This window comes from Vanessa cardui, chromosome 5, assembly GCF_905220365.1.
Source record: "Vanessa cardui chromosome 5, ilVanCard2.1, whole genome shotgun sequence".
Lineage (NCBI taxonomy): Eukaryota > Metazoa > Arthropoda > Insecta > Lepidoptera > Nymphalidae > Vanessa > Vanessa cardui.
In genome coordinates, this window is record NC_061127.1 from 270565 (window position 1) to 289474 (window position 18910).

General features: G+C 37.3%; 1 protein-coding gene across 5 annotated transcripts in view; it reads left to right on the top strand.

The window, feature by feature from the left end:
- The window catches only part of LOC124530076, a 267561-nt gene extending 250766 nt beyond the window's left edge, over window positions 1–16795 (top strand). For all 5 annotated transcript variants that reach the window (XM_047104065.1, XM_047104068.1, XM_047104066.1 and 2 more), the window contains 13 exons: window positions 20–181; window positions 371–449; window positions 1078–1181; window positions 3072–3189; window positions 4265–4363; window positions 5967–6109; window positions 8486–8701; window positions 9138–9448; window positions 9768–9903; window positions 10702–10907; window positions 12873–13018; window positions 13351–14911; window positions 15054–16795. In XM_047104065.1, coding sequence (XP_046960021.1) covers window positions 20–181; window positions 371–449; window positions 1078–1181; window positions 3072–3189; window positions 4265–4363; window positions 5967–6109; window positions 8486–8701; window positions 9138–9448; window positions 9768–9903; window positions 10702–10907; window positions 12873–13018; window positions 13351–14911; window positions 15054–15389 — 3617 coding nt within the window. In that variant the 3' untranslated portion in view covers window positions 15390–16795. The remainder of the gene's footprint in view (window positions 1–19; window positions 182–370; window positions 450–1077; window positions 1182–3071; window positions 3190–4264; window positions 4364–5966; window positions 6110–8485; window positions 8702–9137; window positions 9449–9767; window positions 9904–10701; window positions 10908–12872; window positions 13019–13350; window positions 14912–15053) is intronic.
- Window positions 16796–18910: the final 2115 nt, after the last annotated feature.

Below are 18910 nucleotides of genomic sequence, written 5' to 3' on the forward strand. Positions count from 1 at the left end.
TTCTTTTTATTTCCTATAGAGCTCCAGTACGGCGCGCTGTTGGATGGGTGCGGGGGGGAGTTGCCGTCGCTGAGCGCGTGCGCGCCGCTCCCCCCGCACCTAGACAAAGCAGCTCGCCGGCTGCACAAGGATGCGCGTGCGCACCAGGATAAAATCACACAAGTTAACATACATTTGCAGGGTATTTTTTTGTTTTTTTTTTTATTACTTATTTGATATTATTTTGTTTTATATTAATTTATTTCTTTAATTAAAATAACGTAAAGGTTACAGGTGACAATTTATATATAAATGTGTTGCAATTTTTAACGGTGGTTTTAAATTGAATTTTTATGTGTAAAGCTGCAATGTAATTAATATTTTGTTGCAGCGCTTTTCGCAGCGGTCGAACATGGCTACCTCGACAAGGCCAGAAACATCTTGGAGTCAACGGACGTGGATGTCAATAGGTGCTTAATATTCCTTTTAAATATAGTAAAATGATATCGTTTCCGTCCAGATGAAATAATACAACAATCATAAAAGAAAGTGTTTAATTAATCCTCAAAACACATTTTGCTAATTTGACAAAATTATTGTGCAAACACGCTAACAAACATTTTTATTTCCTGTTGTATTTTATTTATCGTTTGTTTTGTAAACTTAAATACAAATTTTTATTGTGATTGATAATCTTATAGGTCGCTTTATATTAAGTGCATTTATTTTCCAACTTACGTGGGTCTACACGAGAAGTACCTATTGTACCTATATACAAAAAAACAACTTATTTAAGAAACTCTCTTCTAAAACGGTTAAAAAAATATCTGGACGATAAATTCTTACCATTAATGTTTTTTATAATCTATTTTTTTCTTTTATTCCATTACTCAAGTGTTATGTAAAATGTATTTTTCCACATAGCCTTACTTTAAGATACTTTCCATAATATTAATATAACAACATTGTAGGTACAAGCGAACGATCTCATTGTATATATTATCCAATATACATGTATTTTTATTATAGTCTGCAATAAAATGAATCTCATACAATTTATTGTATAAGTTTATACATAACAATGTTTTCTTTCAAAAGCCTCAACCCAGACGACCTCTCGCCTCTGGACGTGGCCGTTTTGGCCAACAACCGGCAACTCGCCAAAATGCTCATGGAGTTCGGAGCGAAGGAAGGACCGCAATGTAAGTTATAAAATTTGTTAATACATTTGTACCAATGAGCCTTTGTGCTAGCCCGCCCGACAAACACATGGCGTCCGTTTGTAGTCTCACCCTCCTTGTGTACAACATATTATGTTCAGGGAGGCGTTAAAGAGCTGATACCCAAGGTACGGCCTTTGAACTTTGTTTAGATTTATACACACGTTTATACTTAATGTACTTGGGGGATACTTTATATGTTAAGTCCAAACCCGGTACAACCCACTCATAACATATTCGACTTTTATGTTAATTATTTGGGGTCTTAATCTAACTAAGTCTTAACTAAACCTTAGTGTAAATACGCATTCCGCTTTAAGACAAACTGCTTCTACACAGGCCTATAACTATAAAAAAACTTAATCTTACGTATTCCAAAGTTTATTATTACGGTCGTTCTCCGGTCTAAATATAAGATTTATTTCAATCTTTAATAAAATTACTAATTTCTTCGAAACCTTGAAACTTAATCGTCCAAAATATAAAATGTATATCGTGGCTGGTTTAATGTTGAACATCGATCATAAAAACGCATGTAAATGTCCGACTGTCAAAACAATGAGGTACTATTTCCTTTTCCTTGAAACTTATCGCACCGCGCTGCTACAGTACTATACAGCTGGTAGATTTTATGGACATAGCTATCCGTCGCGGTTGCACACGGATATTTTAAGGGTGCGTATTGGAGAGATAGAGGAACAAATTTAAATAGATAATTTATTGTTTTTCCCGGCCAGTACAGTTGGAATTCTACTTTTGTTTGGAATGATATGCATGTAGTAGGCATACAAACGTTTCTCTTGAATCACTCTATTTGTTGATGGAATACGTTCATCATCAGCCCATACCCGTCCACTGCTGGACATAGGACTCTCCCAGTGCACGCCACTGTGGTCTTTCTCCGGCTACTCTGCGTCCAGCTCCTGCCTGCCGCCTTGCGTATATCGTCACTCCACCGTGCCTGAGGACGTTTTACACTACGTTTGCCGAGACGCGGTCTCCACTCTAGAACACGTTTTGGAACACGTTGCGTGGTTTAAAAGATCTAAACGTACAGAAGGCGCGAAGCTATTTTATTATATACTACAAACAGAGTATTGTCAATAACCATATCACTTATTCATAGCCATCCATATCCGCGATCTAAACGATTATCTTGACAAAAGTGACACGTCATTACATTACCAATTGATCACTTCAAAATGATTCGTAAGAATAAGACAACATTCGATCTGTACAATCTCGGCGATAGCGAGATCAAAACAAATGACAAACTCACGAAACAGACAACTGAACGATTTGATCAATCTTCTGATAAAACGTCTATCGGGTTCATTATCAAGGCTGCGACGAGGCCATTTATCAGCTCGTGTCTTGAGTAAATATAAAACGCTCTCACCATTCGTAATCACGTCTCGTGAGATCGATCGCGTTCGAGATTGTAGTAAGTCCCCCACACATTAAGAGCACGGGGAATTAAAGTTAAATACCTACGCCATTGCCGTCACCTTTTCCGACACTCACTCACGTAGCAGACGTTCGTCACTCACTCACGAAAAGTCGGAGAGAATTCGCTCCAATGCGTCGGTGCACATCGGAAGTGAATTTCATCCGACCCACAGATAATCTCCAAAGATGTAATCACAAATTAAAAACATGAAAATTCAATGCCCTTCTTCCTAGTTTGTCTCTGAAAACTTAAATAAATATGTTACAATTTCTTGGCAATTGATTCTTGATATTTTGACTATGACTTATATTTTTTATAAAGTGAGAATACCTATGTATCATGTTTATGTATAGATAACAGAGAAACATGTTTTTTTTAGATAAAACTTAAGTATAAAATGAAATGCTTATATTTTATTATAGTCAAAAACCCCGAAGCTTTGGGCGCGCATCTGCGGAGATTATCTCGAGAGGCGGAATCGCGCTTGCACGAAGTGACCGGATACATTCCTGAGAAGGCTTGCCGGGACGATGTTTGCAGGTAAATTGGTTTTTTGTAGATTTTACTCCAATTATTTATTTATTTAATACTTATAATTCTTCCATCAATAAAACAGCTACAAAAGAAATAGGTGTATGAGATCCTAAGGCATGGAGTTAGGACTATAGCAATATCTTATATATAAATTTATTTCTTTATTTATAATATGACATAGCTTTAAAATCGTAGAAAAGAATACATCCTAAATTATTTTATCACTTTTCCTAGATACGGTCTATATTCCGAACCGGTTCTAGATGAGGCATTAAATGTAATTCTTTAAAAAAGCTATAACAAAAGCGCTCGCAAAAGACTTGAATAAAATAAATTTTGATTTGATTTGACAGACAAAAGTATTCAGGACAGAAAGCTGAAATTTAGAATTCAACTTTATATAAAATCAACTATTGATGGGTTTTTCGAAATATCAACTTTTACAAAGAAAAATGAGAGAGTTATGAATTTTACCCTTAAGAAGTCGGTAGTTATACCGACTGGTAGAATTATGGACTTTTTCGTCCTAAGTTAACAGTATGTTAGAAAATATTGAGAAATTCTGGTAAACGTCTAAAAGAATGTTAAAAACACTATAAGATATTAAAACTGTAATTATTCACGCACTAGTAGCGTCGCTCTACCTTATGCCAAAATAAATGACCATATATTTAACGAAAATAAATTTGACATTTAATATTTTTATTGCAGTAGATACCTAAAGTTACAGACTTATTTTATATAACCCCAATAATTATTTAAAAATATTTCGTATATTGATTCGCTATGTCGGGTTTCATTGTATGTTTTCATTTTGAGTGCAAACTCAGTAATCATTAATAATGATTCAATACCACGGTCCGTCAATACAGAGAAGACTGTATAGATGTGGAAGACAACCCGCCTTCCCCCTTTTTGATTTGGAAGTGGACGTCGTTAATGTCCTCATTATTACAGCTACTGAAAATATCGGAAAAGACAAATAACTTAGTTTTTTTCTGTATCTGTAAAAGCTAGTCACTAAACCCATCTAACCAAGTACCTTTACTTTTTATATATATGTAAATACTTCTGTTACTAGGTCTTCTGGTCAGGCTGGAACAATGGGCTGTGCCGGAGGAACGGGCTCCGAGAAAGACAAGCAAACTCAGCACTGGGAGAGGAGGGTGCGGACGTTGAAGTGAGTTTATATTATTTCAGGTTGATTGCTAAAAGTTCAGAGTTGGTTCTTGTGGTCTTTGAATTATTGTAACCACTTGCGCTACCTAATGTAATAGGGTGATAGTTTCACAAGCCTTGGCAACTTTGTCGCAAACGAGAAATGGTACAAGGAATACTATATAATAATAAAGGCTGAGTGTCTTTCGGTTCTTCTCAGGTCAGGGTATTTTCTTTTCCGAACCGGTGGTAGTGTTTCAATAGGCTATTTGACAATGCGAAAAATAAATTGTGAATTATTGTAATCAGTGTATATTATGAGTTTAAAAATGGTTGTTTACTAACGAAAGTTGAAAATAATACTTAATTTATTCAAAAAACCATAAATAAAAATGCAAATTTTCAAACGTTTGTCACGTGACATAAAACGCTCCTGATTGGCCGGGCTTATGATGAAGTCACTTTCTTGTAAACTTTGCTTTTCTACTATATGAACCACAGATTAAAATACAGGAAAGTGACGTCACCGACCCCATTGCAGCGCCATATTGTCCAAGTAGCGTTTTTGCGCGCTATTTAAATATGGAATTTTTAATATGATATTTTTCGGCAAATATGTACCTACTAGAAATAAAAAACACAACTTTTACTGGGTTCCTTAACTTCTACTAAATAATATAAAATGGATTTTGAAAACCAGTCAAATAGCCTATTGACCATCAATAAGAAAGTGTAATGCTTCTATATTGAATAAAGTTATTTGAGTTTGAGTTTGAAAATACAGGATTCAAATAATGATATATAGAATATGTATTCGGGAAATGATATATCATATTAATAAATAAAATGGCTACAAAAGAAATGTATGTAAGTGTATGAGACCTATCCTAAGGGAAATGCTGCTAGCATTCTTGCCACCATTCCACGCGGTCAAGATTTATACAGTAACTAGTTTTAGTTCATATTTGTTTATTTATTTATTTATTTATATACTCTTTATTGCACACCAAAAATAATAGGAGTAAAACAAAAACAAAGAAAAGAAAAAATGTACAATAGGCGGCCTTATGGTTAAAACAGCGATCTCTTCCAGGCAACCTTTGGTAGAGGAGAGAGATAGGATGGTAGGGGTGTACAAATTATTTAATACATAAAAAATAGATACAATATATATATATATATACGATACATAAATAAATATTCCATAAATATATAATAATATAATATACATACACATTATAAATATATACATCTACATACTATAGATACTTACATAATAAATAAAATATTTAATTGCAGTATTTCTTTATAAAGCAAGATAGTGCTCTTTTATCATATTTTTAAAAGAAGTAATAGTTGGTGCACGTCTTGCTTCTAGTGGAAGAGAGTTCCAAAGACGAATTGATTGGACTGTAAATGAGTCACTATAAAAAAGACGTTGTATGGGGAGGTATTTTTAGCACCAAATTCTCTTCAGAACGAAGATTATGGCTGTATTTGTATATATATTTAAGCATTTAATGTTGTTAATTCTTATATTAATAAATTATATACCGCATATATGTATATATAATGAGAATGTGGTCGTATATGATGTGTTGTTCCGTGGGCGCGGTGTCCCGCAGGCGGCTGGCGCAGGGCTGGCAGCAGACGCGCGTGCCGGCGCCGCTGGGCGCGCCCGACGTGGAGGTGTGCGGCGCGCACTCCGTCAGCGTGCGCCTGCGCCCGCCCGACGCGCGCGACACGCCCATCGTCACCAAGTACAAAGGTACGCGACACCTCATACACTTAGTATTAATCATATTCAATTTTAACGACCTCCATGGTCGAGTGGTGTGTACACCGGTTTTCATGGGTACGCCACTCTGAGGTCCCGGGTTCGATTCCCGGCCGAGTCTATGTAGATTACCATTAGTTTTCTATGTTGTCTTGGGTCTGGGTGTTTGTGGTACCGTCGTTACTTCTGATTTCCATAACACAAGTGCTTCAGCTACTTACATTGGGATCAGAGTAATGTATGTGATGTTGTCTCATATTTATTATTATTTATTTATTATTATAATTATTAGAAGATTGTAATACTTTGTTCATGTAAAGATTAGTGTAATGTCTTATGTCTAAGTCTGTCTGTCTGTCTATCTTATCCCTAAGTTCCTAGTGATGTTTTTCTTTTTGTGTGATATGTATCTTTTTTTAGTATAAGGGCTTTTTAGTTTTTAGTTTTTGTTCTTATAATTTCATTTATTTATTTTCGTGTGCGCGCATGTGTATATGTTTACCCAATAGTCAGGGGCCATCTGAAAATCAGTGCTGTGCATTAGCACAGCTTATACTGAGATGAACCCCTTGCTACCTACACTGTGTTCTTTAAATTGATTTTTTTTTTCTTCCTGTATAATCTATGTAATGTATGTGTGTAGCAAAATAAATGGTTTAAATGGTTTAAATTTGTAGTAGCTGCGATTTCATTTCACAGTTTATGTCTTGACTCTACCATAAAGTGCCTTTAAGATATTCAATAACTTGAAACATTGTTATTAAATTGTATGGAAACGAAAATAGTCAACCCATAAAAAAAAAGTAAAGTAACAGCCTGTAAATTTCCCACTGCTGAGATAAGGCCTCTCTTCCATTAAGGAGAGGGTTTGGAACGTATTCCACCACGCTGTTCCAATGCGGGTTGGTGGAATGCACATGTGGCAGAATTTCGATGAAATTAGACACATGCAGGTTTCCTCACGATGTTTTCCTTCACCGCCGAGCATGAGGTGAATTATAAACACAATTAAGCACATATATATAGTGGTGCTTGCCTGGGTTTGAACCCGCAATCATCGGTTAAGATGCACGCGTTCTAACCACTGGGCCATCTCAGCTCAGTCAACCCATATTAGGGACAAATTCCGTTGATTATTATTGGTGTATTTGAAGTAGTAGAATACTTGCAGGAAAATTATTTAATCCTCATGAAAATTCAGTATGAATAACGAAACTCCTTATTTACCACGATTATTACTACGATAGCCCATCACGGAGGCTTTCGAAAACTCGAATGTCCTCAGTGAATAATAAACTCGAACTTTCGAATTCGTCACATAATAACGCCCGTCGACTGGACGAAACTTAAAAGAATTCAAAAACTAAAGAAAAACTCTATCCCGGATTCTAAAGTCGATTGAAGTTTACTACTTAGGAACTTTTACTTATCTTCATACTCGTTTCAAAAGGTACTCAAGAAACAATAAAATCTTTGAATATTTACTTTCGTAGTTCATCGCTGGAGTTTTTACTTGGCATTGAAATATGCTGAGATGGCCCAGTGGTTAGAATACGTGTATCTTAACCGATGATTGCGGGTTCAAAACCAGGCAAGCACCACTGATTGTTCATGTGCTCAATTTGTGTTTATGATTCATCTCGTGCTCTGCACTGAAAGAAAAACATCGTGAGGAAACCTGCATATGTAATTTTATAGAAATTCTGTCACATGTGTATTCCACCGACCCGCATTGGAACACCATGGTGGAATATGTTAAACAAGGGTTAAAGGGAGAGCCTGAGAGGAGGCCTTAAGCCAGCAGTGGGAAATTTACAGGCTGTTACTGTTGTATTGAAATATGAAATAGCAATCAGTGTAAGTACAGTCAGAGTATGGAAACCTTCGTCAGTTTTCAAATTCATTACTTTATCAAGTCGTAAACTCTCAGTACCTTTTGAATCTAAACATGAAATCATTGCGACGCAATGTCATTATCAATCGGTGAAGCTGATTATCACTCATACCGAGCACACGAATATAGATCTTCGTTCTAAGAGAATGAGACGCTTCGACGCTAAGAGAATGAGATACGACCTCCATGGTCGAGTGTGTACACCGGTTTTCATGGGTACGCCACTCTGAGGTCCCGGGTTCGATTCCCGGCCGAGTCGATGTAGATTACCATTAGTTTTCTACGTTGTCTTGGGTCTGGGTGTTTGTGGTACCTTCGTTACTTCTGATTGTCCATAACACAAGTGCTCCAGCTACTTACATTGGGATCAGAGTAATGTATGTGATGCTGTCTCATATTTATTTATTATTATTATTATTACGTCGTAGTAAGTAAACGTGCACAGTAAGTAAACGTGCGCTGGCGGGTTGCAGTGGAGTGGTCGTCGCGCAGTGACTTCTCGAACGTGTGCGGCGCGCGCGAGCTGAGCGCGGCGGGCGCGGGCGCGGGCGGTGCGGGGGGCGCGGCGGCGCGCGTGTCGGTGGCGGGCCTCACGCGCGGCCGCCGGTACTTCTTCCGCGCCGCCGCCGGCAACCTGCGCGGCTGGGGCCCCTACACCGTCTCCGTGCCCCGGAGCGTCGTGCCCAGCAGTGAGTGATTCCTCCTCGCCTTTGAAGTTATATTTGTCCCACACGAAATTAATGGAAAAATAACCTAAGAGAAAATATAGAGAAATATTGGTGTCACTAATATGCGGTGGAGCAGTATAGTGAAATTAATGAGTAAGATTCTTGTATCTTTATGCGGAGACACTATTTTATTTCATGAGTGTAGAAGAAGGCGACAAGGGGACCGGTTTTATCTAGTTCTATAGGCTATTCCAATCAAAAAGAAAACAAAGACAAACAAATCTTAGATTAACATATCCTGTACAACTTGTTGGCTATTTAGTATACTACCAATAGTCACTAGTTTATACAACTATAGTAATAACACGACGCTATTATAAAATTCCAATAAAATGTTCGTCGATGTTTAATGCGCACTTTATCACAAATGATGTTTGACCACGATTGCCGGCGTCAGGCTGGCGCGACGCGTGCGCGCGCGCGGGGCGGGCGGGCGGCGCGGGCGCGGCGCTGGAGGCGCTGTGCGCGGCGGCGGGCAGCGCGCGCCACCGCGGCCACGCGCGCCTGCCGCGCAAGAAGACCACCATCCGCCAGCTCTTCACCGCCGCCAGCAAGTTCCAGAAGAACCTCCGCCGGGGCGTGTACCTGGCGTGCATCGTGTACCACGAGGACAAGGTGCTGGTCACCAGCGAGGAGTTCCTGCCGGTCATTGAGGTCGACGAGACCTACCCCGCCTGCATCTACACAGACTTCCACTGGCTCATGAAGGTGATGATACGAAACGGTTCTAATGGTATCATTTGGTGATTTGAATAATTAATTATATTCAATTATGCCCTTAAAATGGGGACGTAAAACAATTTTACTTAAATTAAAAACAAATCTTACCTTACCTTCAGAATTCAAAAATCTGACATAGGTTCTATTTGATAAGCTCCTGAAACGTCGATCAGAAAAATTTAAATCGATTTAAACAAACAAATAAAACCTTTCCAATTGAAACAGTAAAAAAGTATTTGTAAGAAAAAATACAAAACCGACGTGATAACCTCCTTTTACTTGTTACTGAATGCACTTTTCCGCACAGGTATCATGTTCCTGGGACGAAGTAAAGTCGCTAAGATCAGATATGGAGAAGCACACGTCTTCCTCGATACACTTCAGGCTGAAGCTGCTGACAGCTGCGGCACAGATGCAATCCGCGCTGTGTATACAAGACTTAGGTAATCATTTTTGAATGAATAATTTTAAAGTCTTATATTACAACAACAACAACAGCCTGTAAATTCCCACTGCTGGGCCAAAGGCCTCCTCTCCCTTTGAGGAGAAGGTTTGGAACATATTCCACCACGCTGTTCCAATGCGGGTTGGTGGATTTCACATGTGGCAGAATTTCTATGAAATTTGTCACATGCAGGTTTCCTCACGATGTTTTCCTTCACCGCTGAGCAGAAGATGAATTATAAAGATAAATTAAGCACATGAATCAGCGGTGCCTGCCTGGGTTTGAACCCGCAATCATCGGTTAAGATGCACGCGTTCTAACCCCTGGGCCATCTCGACTCAGTCTTATATATATACAACGAATCTTGACCTTGTGAAATGGTGGCAAGAATGCTTGTAACATTTCCCCGTTGAATTACTATTCCGATCCTCTGGGCAAAAACTAACCTGCCCTCCTGTCACCAGTGGAGGCAATGAGGCGAGGTGTTATTTCTATTATTTATTTATTTGTATAATTTTGTTCTTTTCTACTATATGTCATTTTTGTTTAACAATAATCCACTAAGTATTAATAATAATTAAGTTCTTATTAAAGTATTAAAAATGTTTGTTTTTCTTTGCTAAATTTCAAGCTTGTGATAGAAACGAATAAAATAGCGCAGTTTATTTTATACAAAGATAAATACGTACATATATACATATACGTACAATTTAGTGCGATTCAATGCTGGCCTTTGACGCTACACGATAATTAATCACACATCCATCATGTAATCCAATAATGACACAATCCCCAGGTCAGCTGTACCACAAGCCGCTCCGAGACGCTCACGGCACGGTGGTTCTGTCGTGTGTGAATATGGTCAAGTCGCCGAAATCTATCTCCGCGTTGAACTCAAGATGGGCTCCGGTTTCCAAACTCCGACGGAGAGTTCTCAGCGAAGACAACACGATGGGGGAACTGCTAATGGCGTCAGTCCATGAACAGATTGCTTACCACCAGGTAAAGTTTTAATCGTCTACATCTGGTTATAACAAAAGTATACAACAAACAACGACAGCCTGTAAATTCCCACTGCTGGGCTAAAGGCCTCCTCTCCCTTTGAGGAGAAGGTTTGAAACATATTCCACCACGCTGTTCCAATGCGGGTTGGTGGAATACACATGTGGCAGAATTTCTATGAAATTTGTCACATGCAGGTTTCCTCACGATGTTTTCCTTCACCGCCGAGTACGAGATGAATTATAAAGACAAATTTAGCACATGAATCAGCGGTGCTTGCCTGGGTTTGAACCCGCAATCATCGGTTAAGATGCACGCGTTCTAACCACTGGGCCATTTCGACTCACAAAAGATAACGAAAGTATATGATAAAGTAATTCGATATCGATATCAAGCCTACATTCTTATTTCTATCGTTTGTCCGTTTTGCTGACGGGATCCCCTTCCACTTTTCCCATTTGGTCGAGATCTTCTTAGACTTTGCAGTCATATCTTTTTGACAAAAAATACAATATCCGTTCCTTTAGTCCTCGTCAAGCGCCTAGTAATATGCCTAAGTCATCAACCCCAATTAGGATTTTCTGATATGCTTTGAACGTACTCGTTTTGTGGACCTTAGCACTTCAGCCTTACTGCATACCATAGTGATATAAAACTAGTTGTCGAATCCGACGTCTCTTAAATGTTTAGAGATCGGCAAGTATGAGTCGTAAACTATATTCTTCATCAAATATGATTCAGTGGTTTGGCCGTAATAACAAACAAACAGACAGATTTACTTTAGTAATAAAGTAACTATAGATTATCCACATCATTAATATTTAATTGTGATCAATTGATAGTTACACTACACAAAAGACTCGCTCGCAGCGCAATGTAACGTCAGTGCGCTAGTAATTTGTTATCAAGGGGGCAATTTCCCCCCTTACATTAAAGTAATTCGTTTGTTTTTTACCTCGTAACTCGTGTCTCTCCTAATGTAATAAAATTTTACTAATTCAAAGTTATATTGTGGATTTTAATTAATTTCATTTTTTCCCATTGTTTCGACCTTTGTCATCTAATAAATCGATTGCCACGTGAAAGTCGTTATCTCGCCCCATGAGACCTTCAATAGCGACAAAGATATGCTGCGTCCTGCTCACACGTTTGATTACTCTACTCTGTTAAATTTTCGCGCTTAAGTTAAATAACGAGGAAAGCTGAATTAATAATGTACGATATTCATGACGATAGAAATACAACAAACAAATAACAACAGCTTGTAAATTCCCACTGCTGGGCTAAAGGCCTCCTCTCCCTTTGAGGAGAAGGTTTGGAACATATTCCACCACGCTGTTCCAATGCGGGTTGGTGATAGAAATAGTTTTCCCAAAAAGTAAAGCTCGATTAATAACAAGAGTGAATTTGGAAAAAAAAAATTAATAAGTCGTAATAACTATACCAATATCACCTCGTCAACTGGAGTCATTCTTCACTCACTATTCTCCAGCTTACATGCCTTCGGTATTCACAAACTCACTTCAATTTTATTAAAAAAAAAACAGTCATACTCAATACATGTAGAATTTTTCGGAAATTCTTATCTTATGATTAGGTAGCCCTAACCGTTATTGTTTGGACAAAATCACCCAAAAAAAGTAATGTGAATAGATCTTTACACAAACGTAATAATATAATACATATAATATCATATGACTTAATATATTCGTCGATTTACATGCACTTGCTTTCTCGGGTTGAACTGACGCGCGAATCTATAGCGACGAATAGCGTCGAATGGCGCGATAGGGAGCTATTTTTGGTTGTATAAATCGGCAGTAAAAAGTTTTATGGACTCGCCTATGCTACATCTAAGTTGTGTCGTCCTATACTATATTACTAAATAACTTTTATATTACATTTTCCTACACATTTTCCTCTTGCATATTCATTTATGATTATCTCTAATAATTATTTTCGCAGGTATCCAGAGACCAGTTACCCCGCGGTTTGTATTTAGGCTACCTCAAGCTGCAGTCCTCGGTTGAAGTAGTTCGGATAGTGGCCCCAGCCAGAACCCCTAACGTCCCTCCGCACACTAGAATAAGGGATAATCCGCATGTGTCCGCGTGAGTTCTAAACATACTATGTTTATTATATTCTATTAAATTACTATTATTATTAGCACAGTTATTCTGAGTTAAGGTAACCATCAATATTAAATTTTAATTGTAACATTATACGCGCCTATTACTATAGACAAAAATATTTGTTAAAGAAATTCAACTGTTTACCGTCTAATCTATGTGAAAATTTTATGTACAATTTTTTTTTAATTAAAAATAAAATTTATACTCACGATCATCACCTTATGTGAACATTGGATTGTAATAAAACTTTTATAGTAAATACTTTAATAGTCATTTTTATATTCTTATTATTATTATTATTTATTTTCCAGAGAAGAATGGGAGTACCTGAAATCTCATTCGGGTAAAACTGCCGACGAGCAATCCATAAACAATCTAGTGTCGATTGGAAACAACGAGCAACCTTCAGAATCTCAAGAGATATTCATCGAGCAAATCGCAACGGCCGCGCGGAGGCTGTTCCGCGACATGGACATACCGGACGAGAGCGTCGCCGCCCACCGGATATACGACCTGGAAGTCATCGAGCTCAACCACGACGTCAGCTTCATCATGATATGCCCGCCAGCGGAACAGGCCTGCTCCGTGCCCGGCCAGAAGGAGATCCTCCTCCAGAAAGGAGATCTTCTAAGTCTGCCGATCCAGGCTTTCGAAATGATCCACTTGCAGACCTACCATAATAACATTTTAAATAAATACTCAAAACTGAGCTGTGTTTTAGAGTTAGATGTAGCTTTAGCCGCCCACTCCCAAAGAGAAGCGTTCTCCTGCACCGAGCTTCAGACGGCGAAGGAGAGATTGACAAAGTTAGAAGATCTACAAAACAATTTAAACCTAATATGGAAGGCGGAGCGATGGCTGATGGACCTGATAGGGTTCGCGAGAGACAAAGATAAAGCCGGCCCCAGTTCGGGAATACTGCTCAAAAATGTACTCGATAATACCAAGTCTAAAACGTCCATCGACGGACCGGACAGTGCGGACTCTGAGAAAGATGTCAACTTGAAAATAGATTTACTCCAAATACCGCCACGGGACGGGAAAATAACGAAAACCTCGCCCGGCCGCGGCTCCTGGCCCGGACCGGCCGGAAACGGAAACCATACTAGCCTACATCCGGAATTTAGTAAATCTGAACAACAACTTAGTCTAGCTCCCCGACAAACTTCAGTCTCAACCTTGAACCTGAGTGGTTCACAGTATCTTCATTCTGACCCTAAATACGCCAGGAAAGGTAGCGCCGATTCCCAATTCACCCAGTCGAGCATCATGAGTAATAATTACATGAGTAGTAATTCACAGTTCGACATCAAATCTTCAGGATCTCACGTCAGTATCTCCAACAGCCGCCTCCCTCCATCCCGGAGCGAAGACACGCTAGTGCTGCAAAACGAGAACATCGAACCAAAGCCTCGCCCTCACAGTATTAACACCAGCGTCTCCACGTCGTCGAGCCCGCTGCTGATGGTGAAGAACTTTTACCCGGGAAGCATGATCAGTGTGAAAACTGGCAAAACGAACGTTTCAGAATCCGCCCAAAGTCTGTCGAGTGACTCCGAGAGCCAGAGCTGTCCCATAACGACGGCTGCGCCGCTGAAAATCCGTCCGTCGAATCACCGATCGCAGTGCAACGTCATTTCATCGAAGAGCATGAATAACGTGAAGAGTTCCGAAGTTGACTTCACGGACACCGGCCAAGACCTGTTCAGCAAGGGACACTGTGTCAAGCGGCAGCCGCTACTGGAGACGCAGGAGGAGATAGAGTATAATAATAAGGTTCCTAAGACTGATGGCAGACAGAGCGATAACGACGAGCGAACTGCTACTCTGCCTATAGAGCAGAGAGCTTCGGAGCAAGCGGGTATTTTGCAGGTAGGCATTCGTGATTCTTTTGATTTATATTATCAACAGAAAATACAGAAAAATATACCTTATACATCGTTGTTCATAGAGAAGTAAGGAAATCCAAAATGTTATATATCTTTCAAGGACACATGTTACCTCATTACTTCAGGTGTTCGCGGCGTACGAGACGGGTCTGGCGGCGGGCACGTCGCTCAAGCTGCACGTCACGCCGCGCACGTCCGCGCGCGAGGTCATCGACCTCGTCGTCAAGCAGCTCAACATGGCCGCCGTCCTCAAAGGGAAGTCGGGGCCCGTTTATGGCCCCGAGAAGCTGCAAGACTTCTGCTTGGTGGCCGTCATAGGAGCTAGGGAGAGATGCCTGCGGGATGATTTCCGACCGCTCCAGCTCCAAAACCCGTGGAGGAAAGGAAGATTGTACGTCCGGCTCAAACATGACGTGCTAGCGGCTCTACAGCATTCTGCCAAACAACCAGCTTACATTTAAACTTAGAACAATCTATTTTAAGAAAAGAGATTAATTTTATTGATGTAGGTAATAAATACGAGATATATTATTATTATTTTTAAATGAGGTCTATATCTCCGAATAAAATAGTCTTAGATGCTGATATAATAATTTTAATTTTCGGTGCCAATATTATTTTTTGATGCTTTAAACGACTAGTATTATAGTGAAGTTGTGAGTATCGATAGATGGGTTCCGGAGTGTTTGGTGCTTATGACTGTAAAATACATCGCTCTTTGAATGACATATTTTCAATCTTATCACTGTTAGATTCTAAAGAAGTTAATCTTTGTAGCTTTTCCTGTCTGTCTGTGTTACTCGTGTATTAATCTTAATACAAATTAGATCTAGCTCTGCAGATTCCTACAATACTTGAACTATTTTTCTGTAAAAAAAAATCTAATTAAAATTGTCTTTATAGACTATACATAAAGAACGAAATCAACTTTTATATTTAATAGGATTCTTTCTGGCTGATTATTACTTTAACATAAACAAATTAAGAAAGTTACTTTGTGTAACACATCTATATATCATATCCATACAAAAGTGCCTGATTGATTATTTGAAGGAATATAAGGTAATTTATCATATCTCAGGTTAAACTGAGATTAAAAGAACTCAGATGAATACTAACTTTCAAAATATTCTTTACATTTTTCTCTTGCTCAAAGCATTAACTACCAAAAAATTCTCAAATCAGGGCAACCAAAATATGTAAATAAAATTAAATATAAATTATATACAAAATGATAGTAATGTGTGTAGTTGATATTATAAATATCCTTTGTGATTTTATAATTATAAATGCCGAAAGAGGGCTTTTTGAAATCAACGGAATATTTAAGAATACTTTTAGATTAACGTATAAAGTGTTACCTAAATTGCCATAACTCATTTTTTTATATGTATATATAATTATACAACAACATTTATTGATTACTTTTCGTAAAATAATTTAAATTACAATTTGGTAACATAACAATCGAATCGAATCTATTTTTAATACCAATGAGTATGTAAGATTATTTTATCTGTGCAAAGTAGGTACTAAAGAAATTGTAAAATTAATGAAAATTTCTTTTATATTTCCGTTTCCTAAATTTAATACACTTGTAAGTTAAAGATTATTGATGTAGTTAGTACATTGTATAATAATTATTGTGAAAAATATATCAACGATTCGAGCCATTCTTACGGATTGCAATTATTGTTACAATAAAGCCTAACTAAATGTCTTATGATGTTATATTAATGAAATTGTTTTATTTGTAGATTATTTTAATAACGTGTAAGATTCACCCCTATTTGCGGTGTTGTACATTAGAAACTAGAGAAATGGAAGTATAAAATTATGCACAAAATAAATGTATTTGAAATCTTCATTCTTTTATTATTGTTGCAATTTTACATAAATTATCTTTCAAAGTCAGTAGTATTTTTTTATAGTATTTGATTATTAAGCAATAATCAATAAACCTACTTAAAAAAAATGCTACGATTAACGATAGCTATAGGGTACTTTCGGTGGTGAAAAATAAATTATGAAAGTTGATAAAACTTAAAGATTATATGGAAATGTACTTAAAAATTCTGTTTTTGAGTCATAAAAGCACCTTATTACTTTATTATATGTACTAAATTAAAATCGTAATTTTTTATCTACATGTCACGTGACCTAAAACACGAGCCGCCATGGTGTGACGTAAGTGCGGCAAATACGGTCTGTTCAGTGCCACGTTCGCTGCCACCTAAATTTTTCCTATGCTTATAGCGATGCCGGCATACATAATGCCGCGAACACGCTAAGCGTGTCCCCGGCATCGCAAGATAAATTGTATGGACAAGCATAGCGTGTCCACTGGCACAGGAACAAAAAAATGATTATTTTTTTGTTAAAACGGTCTTTATTAGCTAATATTTCTTGTGTTATGCAATAATTAAGGTGTTTAGAATAATGTTGTCAGTGTTTTATCCTGGAATTATGACAAAAAACCGCTTTTATGGTAAGTAAACATCATAATGTAATCAGTGGTTGTAAAACTTTTTAATAAATTCCCACATATCATATTTATATTGGTGTCGAATTTGATATATACTTTTTATCACGTTATGATTTAGTTCGTATTTCAATAAAAAAATTGTTCATGATATATACTGTTACCTGTTATCTACTGTTGTATCCTTGCAAAGGACGCGGGTCAGTTTGAAAGTAGCAAGGTATAATAAAATAAAATAGAAATTCGCTTCATAAAGTGTCCATAAAAATCCACCTTCTTTTTTTGTTTTCTCAAATACATACTTATTAATTTCTAAAATCAATTTTTATCTCACTTGTTTCGTTCACTTTCTTATTAGTTGCTAGAAATGTTCAAATGTCATAGGATATCGATTCGGTGCACATGTCTTGATATAATAATAAAGAAAAATTAAATAAGTAATAATTAATAAACAAATAATTAAAAAATAATCAAGCTTCTTGTAAGCTAAACTCGTTTTATTGTTTCATTACTTCAATTCTTGTAACACGAATTTGAAGTTGACATGAGTTTACATTTTTAAGGTAAATCAGCCTTATTTAGTGTTTAATTTTATATATTTGGTGTATGTATGTGGTAGTTAATGATTAATCGAACTAACATATAGGTACTTGTAATACATAATCAGTATCAGTATCAACATAACACAAAGTAAGACAATTTAGTATAAACTTTGTCATTAAATAGGAATGGCAGAATTACGGCTTACCTATATAGTTTTACTACAAAGGTGTATAAATTTTTATAATAATAGATATTTGTACAAAAAAAAATGTAACAAAGTTTCGCAAATTTGAGAAAACAATAACAAAATTAGTTCAATTGTCAACAAATTGGTAATAAGACAAATAAAATGTGGTTTGTTGAAAAAACAGTTTGACAATCTATGATTATCCTTAATAAGTGAACAAGCCTAGCGTGTCGCCGGCATTACAAAAGACATTTTTTTCTAAAATAAAAAAAAAATATTATTTTTAACGGGCCACTTAAAAACTCAGTAGCTTATCGCTTGAAGATTGCACACAATTAGTTTGAATGAATAATTTAGCCTAGTTTTTAAGATATCACTGAAATTCTTAGAACAAGCCTAGCGTGTTCGCGGCGTGGCTATAGAAAGTCGCATGAACACGCTAGGCTTGTCGCTGGCACTGAACGTGTTAAGTTTAACAGCTAAACTATATCTATCGATTTTAACTTCAAGGTTTTACTGTAAAGTTAAATTTAAAAAAAAAAAACAAAGTAAATGTAAAAGCAGAATGCAGATCGTATTTATGAATATAGACTGTTATTTATACCGGTGTGATGTCACCAAAATGACTGACAGCGTTTTTTTGCGGGAATAAAAAGGTTTAAATTTTAATATCATTTTCGGGCAACAAAAGGTGTTTATTTCGCCAAAATTTATTTTTTGTGGCTTTTTATGAGGATATACAACATTTTGAAGTACTATTTTAAACACCG